This window comes from Rosa chinensis, chromosome 2 (assembly GCF_002994745.2).
Source record: "Rosa chinensis cultivar Old Blush chromosome 2, RchiOBHm-V2, whole genome shotgun sequence".
In the NCBI taxonomy this organism is placed as follows: Eukaryota; Viridiplantae; Streptophyta; class Magnoliopsida; order Rosales; family Rosaceae; genus Rosa; species Rosa chinensis.
The window spans coordinates 858,605-879,197 of record NC_037089.1 but is presented as its reverse complement, the minus strand read 5'-3'; the positions used below and the strand labels follow the sequence as shown (position 1 = coordinate 879,197).

At 40.6% G+C, this 20,593-nt stretch overlaps 3 protein-coding genes and 2 non-coding genes across 5 annotated transcripts; 2 read left to right on the top strand and 3 right to left on the bottom strand.

Annotated features, from left to right (window-relative positions):
- Nucleotides 1–495: 495 nt before the first annotated feature.
- On the bottom strand, nt 496–5,475 carry LOC112186471 (eukaryotic translation initiation factor). Its single transcript, XM_024324919.2, has 9 exons — nt 5,060–5,475; nt 4,003–4,074; nt 3,784–3,891; nt 3,398–3,565; nt 3,118–3,215; nt 2,887–2,974; nt 2,437–2,787; nt 2,100–2,342; nt 496–2,009 (listed from the first exon to the last, which is right to left on the bottom strand). The coding sequence occupies exons 1-9, from the start codon at nt 5,237–5,239 to the stop codon at nt 957–959; spliced, it is 2,361 nt and encodes a 786-aa protein (XP_024180687.1). The 5' UTR covers nt 5,240–5,475; the 3' UTR covers nt 496–956.
- LOC112191091 lies at nt 4,231–4,334 on the bottom strand. Its single transcript, XR_002932809.1, has one exon. It is a non-coding gene; the product is annotated as a small nucleolar RNA snoR103 (small nucleolar RNA).
- LOC112191092 lies at nt 4,519–4,624 on the bottom strand. The gene has a single exon (XR_002932811.1). It is a non-coding gene; the product is annotated as a small nucleolar RNA snoR103 (small nucleolar RNA).
- A 2,059-nt stretch (nt 5,476–7,534) lies between the features above and the next one.
- On the top strand, nt 7,535–9,878 carry LOC112187733 (heat shock 70 kDa protein). Its single transcript, XM_040514203.1, has 2 exons — nt 7,535–7,612; nt 7,660–9,878. Exon 2 carries the CDS (start codon nt 7,702–7,704, stop codon nt 9,664–9,666), a length of 1,965 nt encoding a protein of 654 aa, XP_040370137.1. The 5' UTR covers nt 7,535–7,612; nt 7,660–7,701; the 3' UTR covers nt 9,667–9,878.
- Nucleotides 9,879–12,439: 2,561 nt separating this feature from the next.
- On the top strand, nt 12,440–15,415 carry LOC112184406 (translation initiation factor IF3-4, chloroplastic). Its single transcript, XM_024322663.2, has 9 exons — nt 12,440–12,801; nt 12,900–12,939; nt 13,033–13,092; nt 13,431–13,483; nt 13,947–14,002; nt 14,114–14,147; nt 14,626–14,698; nt 14,807–14,899; nt 15,026–15,415. The coding sequence occupies exons 1-9, from the start codon at nt 12,506–12,508 to the stop codon at nt 15,167–15,169; spliced, it is 849 nt and encodes a 282-aa protein (XP_024178431.1). The 5' UTR covers nt 12,440–12,505; the 3' UTR covers nt 15,170–15,415.
- The last annotated feature ends 5,178 nt before the right edge of the window (nt 15,416–20,593 follow it).

Below are 20,593 nucleotides of genomic sequence, written 5' to 3'. Positions count from 1 at the left end.
TAGTGTCAATTCTAACATGTGATTAGTATCGAGACTTTGCAAGCATTCTTTACTGACTAACTAAGAGTGACACTCATCTGGTCTAACGAGTCTCAGACTTTAATCCCTCTACATACTACCAACAACTAAGAGCGAAGTCAGACTACTGACTAACAAGAGCGACAATAATTTGATCTAGTAATAAAAATCTTGCTCAAAAAACAACAATCACTTGATCTAACAACAAAAGTCCGGCTCAAAAAGTGACCGACACTTGTGTATTAGAAAAACAGGTCGACTCATCTATTCGGTACCAGTTACAGTTCCTACCTCCGGCTCAAAAGTAACCGAGATTTGTGCATTAGAAAGCCAGACTTCTAGGTAAGAACGCCAACAACTTAGAAACTCATCCCCCTAGATGAAGTACCCATACCTTCCACATGCATCAAGGATTAATCATTTCAATATCAGTCACACTGAAAGAACGATACAGAAAGTTACATTCAACACTTCAAATCCAAATCCCAAAACCAGATCAAGTTCCATTATAGTGGAAGATAGAGAGGGGCATGGCACTTATGAGCTAGCCAAGTTCGACAATGAGTAAAATAAACAGAAACTTATCAAGTACAAAACAAAAAATTGATAACAAAACTAATGAAGTACAAAACAACTGGATCTCTTCAAGGGCCAACTATCCTCCAGCAAGTTGGCACACGGTTTCATAAGCCACAGCTAGAGAGCAAAATTCATGCCATTATGATTTGATTTCTTTCCTCACACTACTATGACCTCAGGAAATATACAACTCAAAAGAAGAAAAAATTAAAAATAACCTGTCCTGACTCCACCCTTATCTAATAGTACAGTCGTTCACCCAAAAAAAAGGGTGAAGGGTAAGGGCATTGCGATGAGGTGAAACAATAAGACATGGTTACAGAAACTCAAGTTGCTCCTGCAAAGATGTTCCAGAAAATCTAGAATAGACTCCGGCAGGCCTCAATATCAGATGCTTGTGAATCCAGCACAGCTTGCCCCGAAGGGCTAGAACTAATAACCTGCAGTCCTGCATTGAATATGGCTTTCTGATAGTAGTCGTCATCCACCTCCTTCAAAACCTCTTTCACCACCTTAAAATCCAAAGCTCCAACTAAAATTAATTTTCCCATAACTTCACCAAAATAACTCGGTGCTTTAGGATAATCAATGCCGATATCACTCAGCAAAGATGCATAGAGCAGACATCCACTCCTTATGTCACTCGCTGTAATGACCTTTTTAGAGAACAAATGCTCGAGAAGCTTAAAAAGTGGTTCAACATAGGATGTACTTTTCTCCAGCGCAAGGGAGATAGCTTCTTTGACAACCTCAGGGTGGTATGCTGGAGACCTTAGCTCCTCCACACACAATAATGCTTCATCTAAAATTCTCACACTGAAATATTCCTCCAAAAGAGAAACTGTTTTTTTCCTAAGTTCATCTTCTTTCAACTTTGAAGCTGGAGCTTGTGGCTTTTCAACAGGTCGTGATACAGGTGCAGTAGGAACAGGTCTAGCAGGCACAGGAACCTGGGCTACAGGCTCAGTGTCAAAAGAGTAGTTGCTTGGGCGAGCAGGAGGAGCACCACTACCCTGCAACAAGGCACTAGGGCGTCCACTTGTAAGGCCACTACTACCCTGAGGTAACAGCCTTGTGTTCACCGATGTTGATTTACCAATAAATGGCATCTGGCCCCCACGCCCAGCTGGCTGCATACCAGAACCATCACCTCTTGGCATTGACCGGGTCTTAGACACCTCCCAATTGTCATTGTCCATTCCAGGCATACCAGGCATCTTCCTAGTTCCTGGAAACCCAGGCATACCAGGCATCATACCCCCTGAACCAGGTCGGCTGTTGGAGAAGGGCCCAGGGCTGGTACTCCCTTGAGTACCAGAAAAGTTGCCACGACCAGTTCTAGTGCTACCAGGACGTAATCCAAGATTCTTTTCTGCCTCTGTATGTATTTCACTGATGGTTTTGGCTTTCACCTATCAAAGTTCAAAAGAAAATTATTAAAAGTTATCACCAATATTATAGCACAAGGATACCACTCGAATATAGATATCACGATAATTTACCTCCTCACGCCTGGGAACCCAGTTGTTGGATCGCAAATCAATTACATCCCGAACCATGAACCTCAGCCTTGGAGCCAACTGAGGGTTTGTTGTCAGATCCTTCAATCGGCCGAAGTACAAATCATTTATACGACGTGATTTTTGATTCTCATCAAGCTGTTTACCAATAGTGGTAAAAAAATGGCATATGGCCTCCACATTTTCCTCAGCAGGACAAATGTTGTTGTCAGCTCCTAAGAGCTCCTGTTTAACATAACAACAACAAAAATGAACAAGATACCTAAAAGTAAATCATTGAAGAAGTAAGGACTAAGAAAGAGGGAAATCCACGACGAACCGCAACAATGTGATGGACAATCTTTTCAGGTACCATCTTCTGCTTCAGGAGCTCTCCAATTAAACGAATGTTTCCCAGAGTACGTATCTTAGCCAATCTTTCTTTATCCCTACGTTCCATCTCTTGTTCAGGGGCAGTCATCTGCCGCACTTCTTCCCTCAACTTGTCAGCACCATCAAAAGCCTCTTGGCAATTGTTCAGGAGGACACGCTTGAAAGTGATTTCTTTTCCATCTGGTTCCTCTGACGGGAACCGGGGAAGCCTTTCATTAAGATCAGAGCATAGACGAGCATACATTGGACAAAATGTAGGTTCCAGTACAGCCTTATCGAAGATCAATGCAATGACTTCCTGCATGACAAAATTGTGAGTCAATTTAATAACAGTAATAATGAAGGACCAACAAGAATACTACTAATAAGGTCATATAAGAAAGAAAAAGATGACAACCTTTAGAATATCAGCCGAGGTAATTCCAGAGTCTACTAGCTGTCCTTTAAGGAGATCAAACTTCTCTGGGGTCAGCTTGTTCAGTATCCTGCATATAGAAACATCCAGAAGGATTCAACAGAGTGCTCCAACAGGACCAAGCAGATAACACAAACCTTAGAGAGGTCATGAACCAAGCATGCAGTAAGCAGAAAAAATAATACAGTATGCTAGCATGGCACAATATCTTACCCCTTAACAGTCTTCACCACACGGTCCTTGTCAGATAGGGTACCCCTTCTAGCTGACCATGGGACCTCAGCTTTTACTAGAGCAGGAACAGGCCCTCCCTGAAATCACGAGAGAACAAAGTTGAGTCAAAACTGTCCTCATATGCAAGTAAAAAGCAGAATACAACAAGAAATATAACCAAAAGCATCCAAGACCAATATGATATCAGCCAGAAAATTTTAATTCTAAAGTGGAACTCAATGCAAAAGATATACATAAGTTGAAACAAAAAAAATATTACCCCTTGGTTGGAAGAGTTTTGTGCCCTTGGATATTGTTGCTGATTTGCTTCCTGCTGTCTGTAATTACCAGGCTCTCTATTCTCCCTGAGTGTCTCAGGAACTGGAGCACGACGGTTGCGCCAATCCCGGTTGTCTGGCTCCGTATAATGAGCCGGTTGATTTGGCAACTGAAGAGGAAAAAATAAAACCCATATGTAAAGCACACAACAAAGTATCATGAGCAAAAATATCAATTATTCTGCAAGGCTATATCATTACTCACTAGTCACTACAGTCATTAATGATAATGAACACTATGTTTTGAAATGAAACAAAAGAGATACTACATTAACTTCAACACTTGAAGAAAACAAAAGCAAGTAATATTAGTTGGACAGATACTGACATTGTTCACATTGGGTTCTACACGCACCCAAGGTTGATCTTCAGCAAGAAGAAACTCAGCTTCAACTTCTTGTCTGACTTTGATAATTTCATCAGGGACCTCAACAGCCTATCAAGAAGATGTAATCCCAAAATTCAGTAAAGTTCATACAATCATCTGATGACTTGTATAACATGCTAACACTTTTTCAATATGAACTGCATTACAAAATTGAATCACCTCTCTAAGCTGCAAGATCTGCTCTCTAGTGTACTTCACGCGGTCACGACCCTCAAATCGCGAATCTCCGGCCTGTCCCAGAAAAAGTTTAGAAAGATTTGACAGATATACAGTTTGTGATGCAGGTATACAAAATGAGCCCAAAGGTGTTTAATCAGTCAAAAGCTACAGTAGCAAAATAGCAGTAGGCTCCAAATGCAGCATACCAAGTTCTTTAATCAGTTAATTAACTGTGTGCAAGTCCTTTATGGGCAATCTAATTTAGCCGATTGCTCACCTAAAGCTTACATATAGCTGTTTGTCTATATTTACAGCAGGTACACACATACTAAGTGCCCCACCAAGAATTAAGACAATAGTTACTTAGCCATACAATAATACCTTAACTCAACAGCAGTTTTACATTATTCTGCTAGCTAATACTAAAGAAAGGCACAGGTTTAGTCAAAATCGCTAAGCCTTTATCTTCTGCAGAACCCAACTAAAACAAAAGCCTTTATCTTTAACCAGTTGATTAAATGTGCACAAGTCCTTTATGGGCAACCTAAACTCACGTATTGCTCACCTAAAGCCTCCATATAGCTGTTCGTCCATTATTTACAGCAAGGTACACATATCAAGTGCCCCGCCAAGAATTAGGACATTACTTTCTTGATCATCAATAATCCCTTAAATTAACAGTAGTTCTATGCAGGGGACGATAAAATCCTCAAAATTCTAAAGAAAAGGCATTAAGCAGCTCAAACACCCCTCAAAAAATAGGAAAAACAAGTCTTCAAACTCTCTAATTGGTTGGTCAATAAGAGGACCAACTTCTCGGAGATCCTCCCTCTGCTGGGTCGCACATAATTCAATCCAAACAACAATCTTATGGCTTTCTTAATAATCATGGAAACAATCTTATAGCGTTCTCAATATTCATCCAAACAACATAACAATAAAAACCAATAAGCGGGCAGTAAAACCAATTAGGTAAACAAGCAAATTGCATATCGAATACAAAGACGGGCCGAAACTGTAGATCCAAATAAAAGACGATCGATTTGGATGTGTATACCTTAATAGAGAACCCAGCGCCGGCCCCGCCATGGGGACGCAAGGTGGGAAGATCAGAAGAAAAGGAACCGAACGCTAGAGAAGAAGAGTGGGCGGAGGAAGAGTCGAAGCGAGGACCAAGGAGTCTACCACGACCGCCACCAGGTCTCAAGCTCAACACCGATTGATCAGCCTGCTGCATACCTCGATCTGAATAACTTTGAAAGAAAATCCGGAGTAGGATTGAAATAAGCAAAGACGGAATTAGACTCAGCGAAACTAGACCGCTGCTGAATCTGATAGGATTGGATTTATATAGAGAGGGAGGAACAAGAGAGGGATTTCCCGAAGTGATTTGGTTTTGGGTTTTCTCTCCTCAAGCTCAGAAGAGAAGAGAGAAATAAGAGAGAGGGGTCCGTAGGGCGGTGGAGAAAGCTAAAAACCCTTGCTAGCTAGAGATTTATTTCTTTTTTTTCTCCTCGTTATTTTTTTTTTTTTTTAGGTATATGTCGGGGGAGTGTGATTAGCGATTACGTTATTGTCCACTTGGCGGCCGTGGGTTGAGTTTTGCGTACGATTTTGGTTGGACTGACGAAAGTGGGCTTTATCTTATGTCCAAAACTGCGGCTTGGTCTTTCCTAGTCAAGTTTCTGTAGTGTGTTCGGCGGACCCCAGTTTTCAAGCAGCACATTCATGTAGGCCCATTAATTGACCCACACAACTAAGAAAAGGCCTTTTTCTCTCTCTCCACCGTCCGTGGCTGGCGATCATGTAGTGACCAACGCTATTAGCTAGAGCATTGATAATTCAAAAGAGAGACACTACGAGTACTTAAACTAAAATATCATTAGATATTTGAAAGATTAATTACAAAATACCCGAAGATATTTGGGTACAAAATTTAATAAGTCACTCTGCGAATAATAAGTTGAGCCGAAGAGGTAAGAGTGTTGAGGGCGGTAAAGATGAGGTGTGAAAATGCAGAAAATTAATATTTGGGTATGAAAATGAAAAATCAATTTATTGTAAAAATTTATGTATTATAGTTTAAAAAATACGAGAAATTTAACAAGTCAATTTGAAAGTAAGAAATACGTGAGTATTTTTACAAATTACATGACATTAGTACATATATTATTTGCGTATCATGCAAGAAGTTACTAATAATAGCTACACTACTTCTCTCTCTCTCTCTCTCTCGGGAAACACGTACAACTTCCCCTATGAAGGGCAACCGCCACCTCTTCTTTTGTTTCATCTGACGGCAAGTCATCACAACATTGTTGTCAGATGGGCCTTATGGTCACTTCACTAGTTTGCTCTTCTTCTCAGGATATCCAACGCGCTTTGGACGCGGACGGTGGAATGGCGACACTATTGAGGTCAAGCATAACGGGATTTGCGTGGTGGCAGCGGAGGATTTGCTTGTTGTAGCGACTTCTTCATGGTTGTGTGGGTACTGAGTTTGTTTATTTTGGCTAGGGCGGAGGGCACCTCGTTCTTCTGGATTGCGTTAAACATAGTGTAGGCTGTGGTATTCTGCAGCTAGCATCTTGGCGACTGTTGGTTGGGTTGGTGTGATGGGCCTCAAGTTGGGCTTCCATGTTGCTGGGCTAGGAGATGGGCCTAACTTGGTTTGGGCTAATTTTTTTTTATTTTTTATTTTTTTATAAAAAAATCTAGCCTTTTTAAGCTAACAATATTCTCTAGGACTGCCTCCTAGAGTTTTAAAAATAAATTTGGGTTGGTGCTTGGTTTCGTTTCATTTGGCTTCAGGACTCCTAAGGATGACTCAATCTCATCGTAGTCCTTTTTATAATTTTATCTACCTTTGACATCAATGGATTGACACTCAATATTATTTCAAGAAGATACTAAGAATAAGGCTAATGTTAGTGGAATATGATTGTTTTTTGGTTGATAAAACAATCATAGAACGAGCTGTAAAATTCATTTCAACCCGGTGATTTTCATGCGAGCCTTAACTTACAGGTTGCATGAATTAGAGAGCGGATTCGTAGTCGAAATTTGTCTAATTTCTTCGTAGAGTTTGGTTCAAAGAAAATGAGGTCTTGAACTCTTGATTGATGACCCCAAAATCGCACACGTGCAAAGAAAGACCTCAAACCGCCACCTGCTTCGCCAATCTCCCATTTGATTCTGCACACGTTGACGCTCAATTCAGCGCCAAGCCGCCAACTGTTCTGGAAGCAACCCCCTGTTTCGACCACTTCCATCACTTCCCAAAATCACCGGACACACACCTCCTCTAATTACACCCCTTACCTAAGTGGTAAATTCGTAATTCTCGTGTAATTCACGTCTAGACTCCCATCCCAGTTTCCTTTCCCTTCACCCGCCCTCTAGAACCCAACTCAAACCCTCCAGAACCATCTAGTACCACCTCCTACTTTCCATACTCTTCTCACCGTCTCTTATGAACTCTCTTCATCTCTCTCGAACTCAGCAATAACATCAATATAAACCCACCCTCCCCTCTTCCAAACCCAACATTAAGATTTCCAAAGCGATCATATTATTCCAATCCCAAACACTCACAAAGAGAAAACCTCTGTTTTTTCTGAAAGCGTACTTCAAATCATACAAAGAAAAAACCTCTGTTTTTTTTTGTTGCTGTGAATTTCGAACTTCAAGTTTGCTTCGATGGCGGCCAAGACTGAAGGAAAAGCAATAGGCATCGACCTCGGCACCACCTACAGCTGCGTCGGGGTGTGGCAGAACGACCGCGTCGAGATCATCGCCAATGACCAGGGCAACCGCACCACTCCGTCCTACGTGGCGTTCACCGACACCGAGCGGCTGATCGGTGATGCGGCCAAGAACCAAGTCGCCATGAACCCGAAGAACACCGTCTTCGACGCCAAGCGTCTGATCGGTCGGAGATTCTCCGACCCGTCTGTACAAGCCGACATGAAGCTCTGGCCTTTTAAGGTCATACCCGGCCCCGGCGACAAGCCCATGATCGTCGTCCACTATAAAAACGAAGAGAAGCAGTTCTCGGCGGAGGAGATTTCCTCCATGGTGCTGACGAAGATGAAGGAGATTGCTGAGGCCTTTTTGGGTCAGACTATCAAGAACGCCGTGGTGACTGTTCCTGCTTATTTCAACGACTCCCAAAGACAGGCCACCAAGGACGCCGGAGTTATATCCGGCCTCAATGTGATGCGAATCATTAACGAGCCGACGGCTGCTGCTATAGCATATGGTCTGGACAAGAAGGCCTCACGGAAAGGTGAGCAGAATGTTCTGATTTTCGATCTCGGCGGTGGTACTTTTGATGTGTCACTTCTGACTATTGAGGAGGGGATTTTCGAAGTCAAGGCCACCGCCGGTGACACTCATCTGGGCGGTGAGGACTTCGATAATCGTATGGTAAATCATTTCGTGGCGGAGTTTAGGAGGAAGCATAAGAAGGATATCAGTGGGAATGCTAGAGCTCTGAGGAGGCTGAGGACTGCTTGCGAGAGGGCCAAGAGGACTCTGTCTTCGACTTCTCAGACCACAATTGAGATCGATTCTCTTTACGAAGGAATCGATTTCTACTCGACGATCACGAGGGCCAGGTTCGAGGAGCTGAACATGGACTTGTTCAGGAAGTGTATGGAGCCGGTGGAGAAGTGTCTGAGGGATGCGAAGATCGACAAGAGCCAGATTCACGACGTTGTTTTGGTGGGTGGCTCGACTAGGATTCCCAAGGTTCAGCAGCTTCTGCAGGACTTCTTCAATGGGAAGGAACTTTGCAAGAGTATTAACCCGGATGAGGCTGTGGCTTATGGCGCTGCGGTTCAGGCTGCGATTTTGACCGGTGAAGGTGATCAGAAGGTTCAGGATCTTTTGTTGCTTGATGTCACTCCTCTCAGTCTTGGGCTTGAGACAGCTGGTGGTGTGATGACCACTTTGATTCCGAGGAACACGACTATTCCAACCAAGAAGGAGCAGATCTTCTCTACTTATTCGGATAACCAGCCCGGGGTTTTGATCCAAGTTTATGAAGGAGAGAGGGCCAGGACCAAGGACAACAATCTCTTGGGGAAATTCGAGCTGACTGGCATTCCACCAGCTCCTAGAGGTGTGCCTCAGATCAATGTCTGCTTCGATATTGATGCTAATGGTATCTTGAATGTCTCGGCTGAGGACAAGACTGCTGGAGTGAAGAACAAGATCACGATCACCAATGACAAGGGAAGGCTGAGCAAGGAGGAAATAGAGAAGATGGTGCAGGATGCAGAGAGGTACAAGGCGGAGGACGAGGAGGTGAAGAAGAAGGTGGATGCTAAGAATTCTTTGGAGAATTATGCTTACAATATGAGGAATACTATCAAGGATGACAAGATTGCAGGGAAATTGGATCCTTCAGATAAGCAAAGGATCGAGAAGGCTGTGGAGGAGGCTATTCAGTGGCTGGAGGGGAACCAATTGGCCGAGGTGGATGAGTTGGAGGACAAGCAGAAAGAGTTGGAGGGGATTTGCAATCCCATTATTGCTAAGATGTATCAGGGTGCTGGTGGTGCAGGAGGTATGCCACCTATGGGGGATGACATGCCTGGTGCTGGTTCTGGTTCTAGTTCTGCAACTGGAGCTGGCCCAAAAATCGAAGAGGTTGATTAAGCTGGAAAATGTGCGAGGATGGGTCGTTCTATTTAGCTTTTGGGTTTATGAATGTAATTCTTCTTTTTGGGTTTAGCTTGTAACTTTGCAAGCATGGGCTTCTTTTTTGTGTCTGGGGGTCTTGGGTTAAATCAAAAGCCATGGTAGTATGTATTGTATAAGAGTATCTAGTAGTTGTGTTCAATAAAGAGTTTAGTTTTCTTCTGTAAGAACTATCGTTCTTCGAGTTTGCCTGCTTGAATTTTGATGACAACCAATTTTGATGTTACTGAAATTGATGGTTCTGAGACTCTGAGTTGGGTACTGCCAGCTTAATTTGGAATTCAGCATACTGACATATTTAGAAGATGGCAATCTAGTCGAGCCCAATTTACAGAGGACTTGCAACACTGGGATAAACACCTTATATTAAACGAATCGAATATGATTAATCAAAATAGACGATACCATGGTATTAAGATCAGAAACTTCATCTAGGACCTAGTCAAAAGCTAATGCCTCTGTGTTACCTTTTCATATAAATGAAATTCTTCCCGCTTGCTTCTCCTTCAGTCCTGTTGCTATATGTTATGTAAGTAGTTGGTTCTTCTGCTTCGACCAAATTTGCATAATGTTTCAGGGAAATCAAGCTCTTATTAAGACTCATGATTCGCTTACGCTCAACATCCAATCCCTTGATAAATTGGACATTGAAAAGATTCATGGTAACAACCGTTCATCTTAGATCCAGAAACAATGTTATTGTGGACGGTTGATCTATGAAAAGTTTGCCATACTGTAAATTGTACCAGTTGTTCTTGGCATCGGGTTTTCTAAACTGATTTTTTATGTTCATTTATAGGCTCTGAACCAAGTCAAATGCAGAGGCAAGATGCACCTACAATTTCTGGACAACCACTGCCACTCAGAGCCTCAGAGAGGTGCATGGTGCATGATACGCATGGATATGATGATGAATAAATGATGCCGCTGCGAGCAGAGAGAGGTCCAAGGGCAGGAGGGCACTTGAAGAAGCCTTCAGTAGCATTTGGATTTCTTAGTACCACAGTTTTATTCAACAGAGCTTAGTTTGTCAGAGTGTAGTTTTTAATTTGGAGAAAGGTATAGATATAACTTTTCTTTGGTCAAGTACGAATCTCTCTGTCTATATTGTCCGTTTTTGAGCCTCTTGACCATGATCAAGCTCGATTGCTACACATGTTTTTGTGGCCATTAGTTCAGCTATCTTCTGCTTCTTGATTAAATTGAAAACCATTACCTAAACTGCATGCTGAATTCCATCCCTTACCAGAGTTTCAGTAGTTCATTAACCTGTGCCAATTTATTGTTTTAGATAGAGTTCACATTGGTATCCAAGTACTTGTATATCAAAGAAAGTTCCTTTTCTTTTCCTCTAGTGAAGGTGGGCTCTAACTGGGCTCGACAGTTTCTGTAGCCTTTTTTTTTATATTGCCTTTTGGTTTCTGCATCTTTGCCAGTTTTGTATTCAAGTAATGGTTATCTTGGAGTTTGTTTGGATCACTTTTTAGTATGTATTACATTTCCATTATGAAATTTACAGTAAGGATTGTACATAGGTGGTATGAGAATCTCCTGAAGTTGTGCAATATGCTGTGATTCATTTTAGTGTCGCAGTCTAGCCAGCCAAAATGACTTGATAGTTCATTGTGCAGAATCTTACGTTGATCATTGGAATTTGAGGGCCCAATTTTTAAAGTTTCTCATAAGGGTTACCAGATAGAGGTCTGAGTAAACATCTTCAAGATTTTGTTTTAGTATATGTATAATACCGGTGTTGTAGACGTAGTTAAAATACATAATGGAACTTAAGATGCAAACTTGACAGGAGCAGAGGGGAAAAAGGCATTGGAGCTATACTGTGGTAGTCTTTTTTACAGAAGAATATGCATTCAGCTCAAAATTACTGATAAAGTTGGGGATTACATCAAAACAAGAGGTTTTATGATATCTAATCTACATAAAGAGAAAAGCACAAAATTATACATCAGCTTGGACGTCTTTAACTGGATTCCTCAAAGGGTTTTGACAATCCTTCAGGGTCTTCCATTCAGCAGTGTTCACAATTGGATTCCGCAAAGGGTTCTGACTATTCTTCAGGAGTTCAGGGCCTTCCATTCTGCAGTGTTCCCAATTGGATTCCGCAAATGGTTCTTCAACTTCCTCGAACTCGTAACCGGAATTAATTGATTGCACCTCTTTGCACTTGATATTCGAATTGGGATCCACACCAGAGCTAGTGAGCTTTTGACGAATTTTGATGAGGCGAGGCATAAGAGCGTTGCTTAGCTCGACGATTCTTTGGGCAAGAGCGTACTCAGATGGCCCAAAGAAGGAGGACTCGCTGCTCTCTTTCATCGCGGTTGCAGGACTCAAACTCTCGTTCATCATCATTTTTAGCGAAATGATTTAAGAACAAAGAAATGTTTTGCGAAATGGTTTGATGGTTTGAGAGAATAGTGCAGGCTATATTTATAGAATTCCTGACTATTCCCAATAGGCGAGGGAATATGATTCTAGTTTCCTAAAGACTGTAGGGCTCTGACTTTCCCAGTAGCCGTGGGACATATATGAACAGCTACCCTAGGATTAAAAGGATTAGATTAAATTCAAAAAATAAAATAAAAGGATTAGATTAAAAAAAAAAAGGCTGGGCCTAACTGTAGCAGGTAAGGTGAGGTTAATGGGCCAATAAAACTAAGACCCAATACTGAACAAAGCCCATAATCCATTTCCACCCTTCTTCACGACTTCAAAAACAATGGATAAGAAATCGCTCCAACTCAGTAGAGCTGTCGAGTGTTTGAGCTTCTAATAAGCCATGGCTGGGATCACCACCAGCTTCGCATCCAAGCCTATCCTATCCCGGACAACTCCCAAAACGACGCCGTTTCCATTCTCACTGTCCTCCTCCTTCGAGTCCAAGCTCTTCGGCCTTCGCTTTAATACCGTTTATCTGATAAATCCGAGCTCTTGTAGCTCTCTCTCCTCCGCCGTCAGCAGCCCAGTCACGGCTCGTTTCGGCGGCGGCGGGCCCCGGAGGTCGAGCAATGACCGCCGGAGACAGCAAAGCGATGCCGAGGATGATGATAAAGCACTTGATATCTCCACTATAAGGTGAATTTATTATTGATTAGTTTTATTATCGTGTTTATGTATCTGCTTCAGTTAATCAAAACTGAAACTTGAATTTGGTTGTGTATGGTTTCGAATAGGTCAGCTTCGGTGAGGCTTATTGATCAGAAGCAGGAAATGGTTTGTGTTTATTTCTGTGGTTATTTAGTTGCTGAGATATTGCTATTGAAATGCAGTATGAAGGTCTTGAAATTGTGAACTTGTTCTGTGTAGGTTGGAGTGGTATCGAAGAGCGAGGCGATTCGAATGGCTGATGAGGCTGACCTTGATTTGGTATGCATTTTGCTATTACCTCATTTTATTTTTACGAAAATCATGAATGCTGTTATCTGCTGCATATTGATTTTGTATGCATTTGAATCATGCTGGCTGCCATCGGTCTTGGTTCAGTTGTTCTGTTGGTAGAAATTGGTAGAAGAACTCAAAACTGTGTGTTACAGAAACAGTGAATTCTCTGTCAGCTATATCAGCAACTGCGGTTTATATATCATTTGTGTGGAATATGTTACTTCTGTTGCACCAGATTGAACCACTCTTTGGAGCTTCTTATGAGTGTTTCGGTAATTCTTTATAACATGGTTTCAAGACTAATATCTTCTCCATTGTTGCAGGTAATATTGTCTCCAGATGCAGATCCTCCAGTTCTCAGGATTATGGATTACAAGTACGAAATATTTTGTTATCTGTTATATGAAGTCCATACTTCTCTTCATTTTGATTGATTCCTGTTTCTTATTTCCATTAAATGCCAAGATGTCCTCATAAAGAATATACACCTTATTCTCTCTAGAAGCACTCTTGTTTCTTGTTTCTATTCATATATTGTTATTATGTGGAGGTAACTAAACAGAAATGTCTAGCATTGTGGTTGTTTGGTATTTAGTTTCATATTTTGTAGTTTGTGATGGCACTGGTAAATACTCTGCTCAGTAATGAAGAATTGTACAAAAATTACAATGAACAATATGTTGAGTGGTAATTGGAATTGGAAGATCAGCGTGTTTACTTTGTAGTAAGTTCTCTGTAGTAGATCTACATAATGGCCATAACATTACCAAACATATGCACTTGTTTAATTTTTACATTGAGTAGTAGATTTAGCTATCTCTACCTTTTCCTTTCCTCAGTAAATATCGGTATGAGCAACAAAAGAAGAAAAGAGTGTCGCAGAAGAAAAGCGCAGGCAAGGGTTTTCTCTATCTTGAGCATGTTGTTTTTCTTTCTGATTCATGCATAAGCATGATCTTGGATTTGAGGATAGATACTGACTGAAATTTGCTCCTACTTCTTTTAGCCAGTCGCATGGATTTGAAGGAGCTCAAAATGGGGTAAAACACTGAGTCTTCTTTCTTAATTTATCTGCACTCAGTCTTATTTCAGTATTCTATTATTCACACGTTCATTTGACATGTAAGATCATCAATGGCTGCCCAAATGGCTAGATGTCTAAGTTTATGTTATATGGTTAGAAAACAATTGTTTCTTCGATAAGCTTTCCATCTAATTTGAATCACCATATTGTATTTAGTGTTAATAACTGGTTCCATCAAAGAGAGAGAAAAGAAAATGTTACTTTTCTAGGAACTAATATGAAAGAAAAGCCATACTTTTCTAGGAACTAATATGAAAGAAAAGACACACACACTAAGTTTATTTCAAACTACAAAGAGAAGTAAGCACTCATACCTTGCATCCACAGTATGACGTGATTTACTATTTAGCTTGCTCAAAGGAAATATATCTGCAAATGAAGAAGTTTTTGTTTTATCACGAGATTTGTTCACATTATTATTATTATCTGTACAGTTACAACATTGATCAACATGATTATTCTGTACGTATGAGAGCCGCTCAGAAGTTTCTGAAAGATGGTGATAAGGTAGGTTGCCTAAAGTTCTCAAGGAGGGCCTTCTTATATTATATAAGGATATCAGTGTGTTACACTCTTATTTTTCTTTGCTTTGATATTTATAACCAATTGCTGTAGGTCAAGGTTATGGTCAACTTGAAAGGTCGGGAAAATGAGTTCCGAAATAAAGCTATCGAGCTTCTCAAACGCTTTCAAAGTGAAGTTGGGGAGGTACCGATGTCTATCTGTGCTTATAATCATGAACTGAGTTGCATATAACAACATAAATTGTTGCATGACTCAGTCAACGTCTTGCTGTTCCGGTTATTTATCTACAATTGTATGCTTGTTGTGCAGCTTGCAACAGAGGAAGCCAAAAGCTTCAGCGACAGAAACATGTTTATAGTTTTAGTTCCAAACAAGGCTATTCTCCAGAAAGCTCAAGAGCCGTCAAAGAAAAAGGAGAACCCTGCAGTGAATGAAGTATCATCAAGTGTCTGAGTGGACTCAAATTTTTAAGCAGGTTTAACAAATACAAAATTCAGTGGCCATTTCAAAACAAAAAAAAAATCCAGTGGCATCATTAATTGTTCTTCAAACTAGGTTGGGTGGGTATCTTTGAGGATGTGTATAGCATTAGTGTAATACATGTATTAGTGTATGACTGTCTTTTCAATCAAGAAGCTAGTGAAGTTTTGTAGACCGTGCTTTTGAAAAATTTAAAAGCTTCTATTTGAAGCCAAATGTTTGTTTTGTCCACACTTGTCAGGAGCAGAACAATCTCATGGAAACAAGTAGGTTTGTATGCATCATAGGTTCGTAAATCGTAAAATACTTCGCGGGTTATATAGAAATTCTGGTCTTTTGCTCATTTGTCTTGACAACTTACATTAAACAAAAGAAAAATTACCAAACTGAGCAACTGGGTTGGAACAAGAAACAGACGCAAACAGAATGAAACAAAACAACAGAACAGAATAGGCCAGAAGCCAAACCTTGACAACAGCATATGGTAGACAGAGAACCAAAAAGGCAACAATGACTCGAACCAGGCGAGGCCAATCCGGCCAAATTAAGATGAGTTCAGTACAGCAAATTTTACTTTGTAATTCTAAACTTCTTCTGTTCTTACTTGAAGTGCAAGTCAACTCCTTCAATTCTAAACTTATTCTCTATCTTTCAATTTCATTTTAAATGATATCAATCGATCAATCATTAACTTCAGTTAGTCTTCCACTAAAAAGCACATGTCAGTTTTTAAGGGTAATTTGACGAAAATACCGTTTTAAATAATTTTGTTTACTAAAAAGTCCTAAATAATATTTTGTTAATGAGAATAGAAATTCAATTACAAATATAAATAGAAATGTATCTCTACCCTTTTATGAAAATAAAATTTAAAAACAAGAGCTTATCAAAACTTAATTTATTTTATAGATATAGAAAAAACATTTCAAATAAAACATTTTAAAACAAAAACTTATAAAAACTTTCTCAATAATTTTTTTCCTGTCATTCTGTTTTTAATTGAAGTTGAAAGTTTTCTTTTTAATATCTCATTTTTTATAATAATCAAAATATAAGTGAAAATAAATAAATTTAAAAAAAATGCACACACACACACGCATATATATATATATAAATTTATCCTTGAAAAGTCACATGCTAGGCATGTGCAAATTTTTTAGTCTGCGTTATTGAATGTCTGGGCAGCTTTGAAATTGGGAAAGAAAGAGGCAGAGCAAGTGTGGTTCCAAGCTGCTTATTGACTGTATTCAAGGAAAATGCGTCATTCCATGGCGAATTCAGCTTCTAGTCCAGGATATAAGGCAGTTGGCTCAACAATTCGATTCAATCGTTTTCAGGCATATTTATCAGGAAGCAAATTTTGTTGCAGTTCATCTAGCTTCTATGGCTCATACTTCTCCTAATAATTCTGTTTGGTTCTTCTGTTTACCCCTTGCTGTGTCCCCAACGTTCCATTTGGATTAGCTAGGAGGGGATATTAGTAGAGGTTTTGTCCTTTAGTTTCTTGTATTTATTTTTTGACATAAAAAAAAAAGTGTGCTTGAGCGAGAGGGTACTTTCCAACAAACTGTACTTGGGTGTTGGTGTAATTTATTTCTTTTTTAAACTTACTAAAATAGGAGTAAAATTGAAAAAAAAAAAATTAAAATTTTCGCCCGCACAAGTGCATCCTTCCCCCGTGCAGAAAAGCTAGTAATAAGATAAATAATATCATAAATATTATTGCAATGAAATTGTGATCTAACAACTAACAGCATAACTCGTGTACGAGTTTCCTCACTATTACTCGTTATAGTTTCACTAGAGTTACCGTTTTGTATCTCTGTACCTGACTATCGCAAAACTGTGACCATGCCAAGTGGTGCTCATTAGGATTCCAACCCCGGTAATTGTACGTGCCCATTGTGCTGTGGCGTTTCCCCAGATTTCTAGTAGTGAATTCTGAATTTATGTCTTTTTCAGCTTGTATTGTTATCTAGGATTATAATACCCGCTCTAGTAGTCGGCTTTGATAATAATAATAATCTAATATGAGGTCAAGACTCAAGAGCTATGCATATTAAAAGAAGTTATGCTCTGCTTCTTGGCCTAGATCGGAAGAGCACAATTCCCATGCTTAGTTGGTGAACTAAAACAGAATTTGACGATCCTTACTCCGATGAAGTAAAAGTGAATTGGGGGCCATGCATATTAATTAGTTTGACCATGTAGAGTGGGCAGGAAAAGCCACTTTGTTTGAGTTATCGGTTATCCAATACCTTTTCTGGTCTGAACCCTAATTCAAAAAAGTAACGTACCTGTTAAGTATACATCTTAACAGTCGGCTTGGAAATTAAGTCAATCGATCACTATTGACGTAGGTATGCACCTTTCCTACTTAGTTTGGCAATTGAAGAAATACCCATGTGGTTAACCAATTAATCTCCCTAATCATGGAAAGTTTCTACGTACAGTATATATAGTAACTCGATGGAGTGATCTGCTTAATTATAACTTCATTTGCAAGAAGCAGTATATATATATATAGCTAAGTTTGTGTTTCTTCTAAAGTCGAACACGTCCTTTATTTTGGTACATAATTTGGCAATGTATATGGACCAAGCTCGATGACTTTATAAATTTACAACCTTTAGCTTCATCGTCAAGTTATTTACCGGTACTGCGAACTATATTAACGCACCTTTGCTTAATTTATCGTTAGCTAGTAGCTTAATCTAAATATATGAGTAATGTGTACATGATATCATGCACAAATATACGACACAATTTCACTCACATAATTTGAGATATATATATATATATATATATATATATATATATATCTTATCTAGAGTGGAGCTCCACTTTGAAATTAACGTGTGAAGTTCGAGTTTTTTGTCACTTTTACGTCGCATATCCACATCTCGACTGTTCAGTTTTTAGGTACTAGTGTATAGATCATCTTTGCAAATTTTCAGCCAAATTTGCATCGCATATCCACATCTCGATCGTTAAGGTATCTAACTCACCTAAACTAATGGATGAACTAAATCTGTCAACTTGAACCGTACTAACTTTAAGTTAGTTATCACTGCCTTAATAATCATCATTTTGGCTGAAAATTTGCAGGGATGATCTATACACTAGTACCTAAAAACTGAACGGTCGAGATGTGGATATGCGACCGAAAAGTGACCAAAAACTCGAACTTCACACGTTAATTTTCAAAGCGGAGCTCCGCTCTGGATAGGATCTGTTAGGGGTCATCATGGGCCGGGCTAGGGCCGGCCCTAAATTTTAGGGCTTAGGCTAGGGCCTGGCCAGGCCTAGTCAAAGTCAATAAAATTTAGAGCCGGGTAGGGTAGGGCCGAGGCTTAAATATGCTAACCCTTACCCGCCCGAAAAGCCCGAGTCAATAGGGCCAAAAGGGCCGGGTCGGGCCAGCCTTCCAAATAGGGCTGAAATGGGTCTATAAGGGCTTTAATTTGTTTAACAAAAAGAAATACAGTATTCTTTTTTCCTTAAAATGTGGCTCAATGGTCATATAGGCAATATAAGACTTATTGTTTTTTGTTGATCATATTTAATATATATATATATATATATATATATTAACTTATAAGTTATAACATTTATAAATATTAGTTAATGAGGTTATATTTAATTAACTATCTCTTTAAATCTCTAAATTAATTTTTATTTAACAGAGGAAACAAGAATTAAAGAAAATAAAGCTTAGGAAATCAATTACCAAAAAAGAGATAAGTTGTATGCTATAGAAAAAAGAGAAATTTATTTTTAAAATAGAAAAAATAGAAAATATTAGGGCTTAAACAGGCGGGCCTAGAGGGCCGGGCCGGGCTTGGCCCTAATGGGCTCAAACGGGTAGGGCCGAAGGGCCTGGCCGGGTTTCAATTGCATGGCCCTTACCCAACCCTATTTGAGAAAGGGTCGGGCCGGCCCACCCTAATGCAAGGGTCGGATGGGGCTTCTGCCCAATGGACCGGGTGGGCTAGGGCCGAAGGGCCAAATGATGACCCATAGAATCTGTGTGTGTGTATCTATATTGTTTCTGTTGAAGAATACGGAACGGGAACTAAGTGTGGATCATGATGGGGAGAGAGAGAGAAAGTGGACACAAGCATGTATAGTGGTTCACCTTGCCTTTGAGGCAAGGCTACGTCCACTTAGAGATTCTACTAGTAGTGAGGCCAAGTAGCCTTTATAGTGATACAAGTATAGGGATCATGGATCCATCCTCTCTAAGAAGGGGAGGACTTCCCTTTATAGCTAAGGGAAGTCCCATTCTATTCTATATTTCCGATGTGGGACAATAATACACATATTTACTTCTCTTGAAGCCTCTTGGAAACCATGGGAGGGTGGCCTCCCTTCAAGGTACCGGCCGACCTCCACCATAGCGAGGTAGCTCGGGTGTCGAACTACCTGATGCATGTCGTAGGCGGGACTAGCCATGTCGCGGGGCCCACCTAAGAGGTAGTTGCTTATGCTTGGCGGTATGTGATATAGGTGGTATGTACATATATATATATATATATATATATATATGTAACGTCCGTACTTTCGCAAAAGTGCGGACGACGACACTGTAGCTCGGCTCGAGGAGCGACAGAGCGGCGGGGGTTGCCGGAAGGACGGAAGGGGTCGGGCGAAGCGGTCTGCAGTCTGTGGAGTCGCCGACGACGTCGTGGCAGTGCTCCCCAGAAAACCTGCAGTTGCAGGTAGGGTTACTGCCCAGAACCTGCAACCCCGACCTCGAACGCTGCCTAAAACGGTCCGAGATGCCTCCAGCCTCCCTCATGTAAGACGCATGCCGCCGTCGCTGCTTGGAATGCCTCCACTGCATCGCAGTCTGCTTTGGAATGGGCCTGTAAATATATATATATATATATAAATATATGTATGTTTGACTCCAGTTTTGTTGCAGTTGGTCAACAGTCTCTTTTCTGAGCGGGCGTGCCAGCACCGTTCAGGTGCGGTCGACAGGGGTGTCCCTTGACCTGACTTCTTTCGAGCGACTGTAGATGAGGAGAGCACCAACCTCGTCGTGGGGGTCTTCTGTGCCTCGTGCTGGAGGACTTTGTCTTGTGTCACCAAATCGATACTCAACGTTGTAAGTCAAGCAGAGCGAAATCACCGGGAAGTAGAGAGAACTTGCTAAAGCGTGACTTTAGCTTAGCTGGTTTGCGAGGATGTTACCCTTGCTTGGCTGGTTCTGTAACCGTTGTGGTCGAGGTACTACAGTCGGCTCCCGAGGAGACTAGGACCGAAGCACTTTGACAGAGGGTTTGGTGGCACTAATAGTCGGCTCCTGAGGATTCTGGGACTGGAGTGTAGTCACTGGTAAGAGAAGGAGAGGGGTTGCTCTTGGAGAAGCTTGGATAATCGTAGAGATTG

Excerpts from the sequence above, each read along its gene's own strand:
- LOC112186471 (XM_024324919.2), bottom strand. The coding sequence starts at position 5,239 with ATGCAGCAGGCTGATCAATCGGTGTTGAGCTTGAGACCTGGTGGCGGT. Across the intron at positions 2,788-2,886 it reads CCTCGGCTGATATTCTAAAG|GAAGTCATTGCATTGATCTT; the intron begins GTTGTCATCTTT and ends TTTGTCATGCAG. Across the intron at positions 2,343-2,436 it reads TTGTCCATCACATTGTTGCG|GAGCTCTTAGGAGCTGACAA; the intron begins GTTCGTCGTGGA and ends TATGTTAAACAG.
- LOC112187733 (XM_040514203.1), top strand. The coding sequence starts at position 7,702 with ATGGCGGCCAAGACTGAAGGAAAAGCAATAGGCATCGACCTCGGCACC.
- LOC112184406 (XM_024322663.2), top strand. The coding sequence starts at position 12,506 with ATGGCTGGGATCACCACCAGCTTCGCATCCAAGCCTATCCTATCCCGG. Across the intron at positions 12,940-13,032 it reads TTGATCAGAAGCAGGAAATG|GTTGGAGTGGTATCGAAGAG; the intron begins GTTTGTGTTTAT and ends TGTTCTGTGTAG. Across the intron at positions 14,148-14,625 it reads TTGAAGGAGCTCAAAATGGG|TTACAACATTGATCAACATG; the intron begins GTAAAACACTGA and ends TTATCTGTACAG.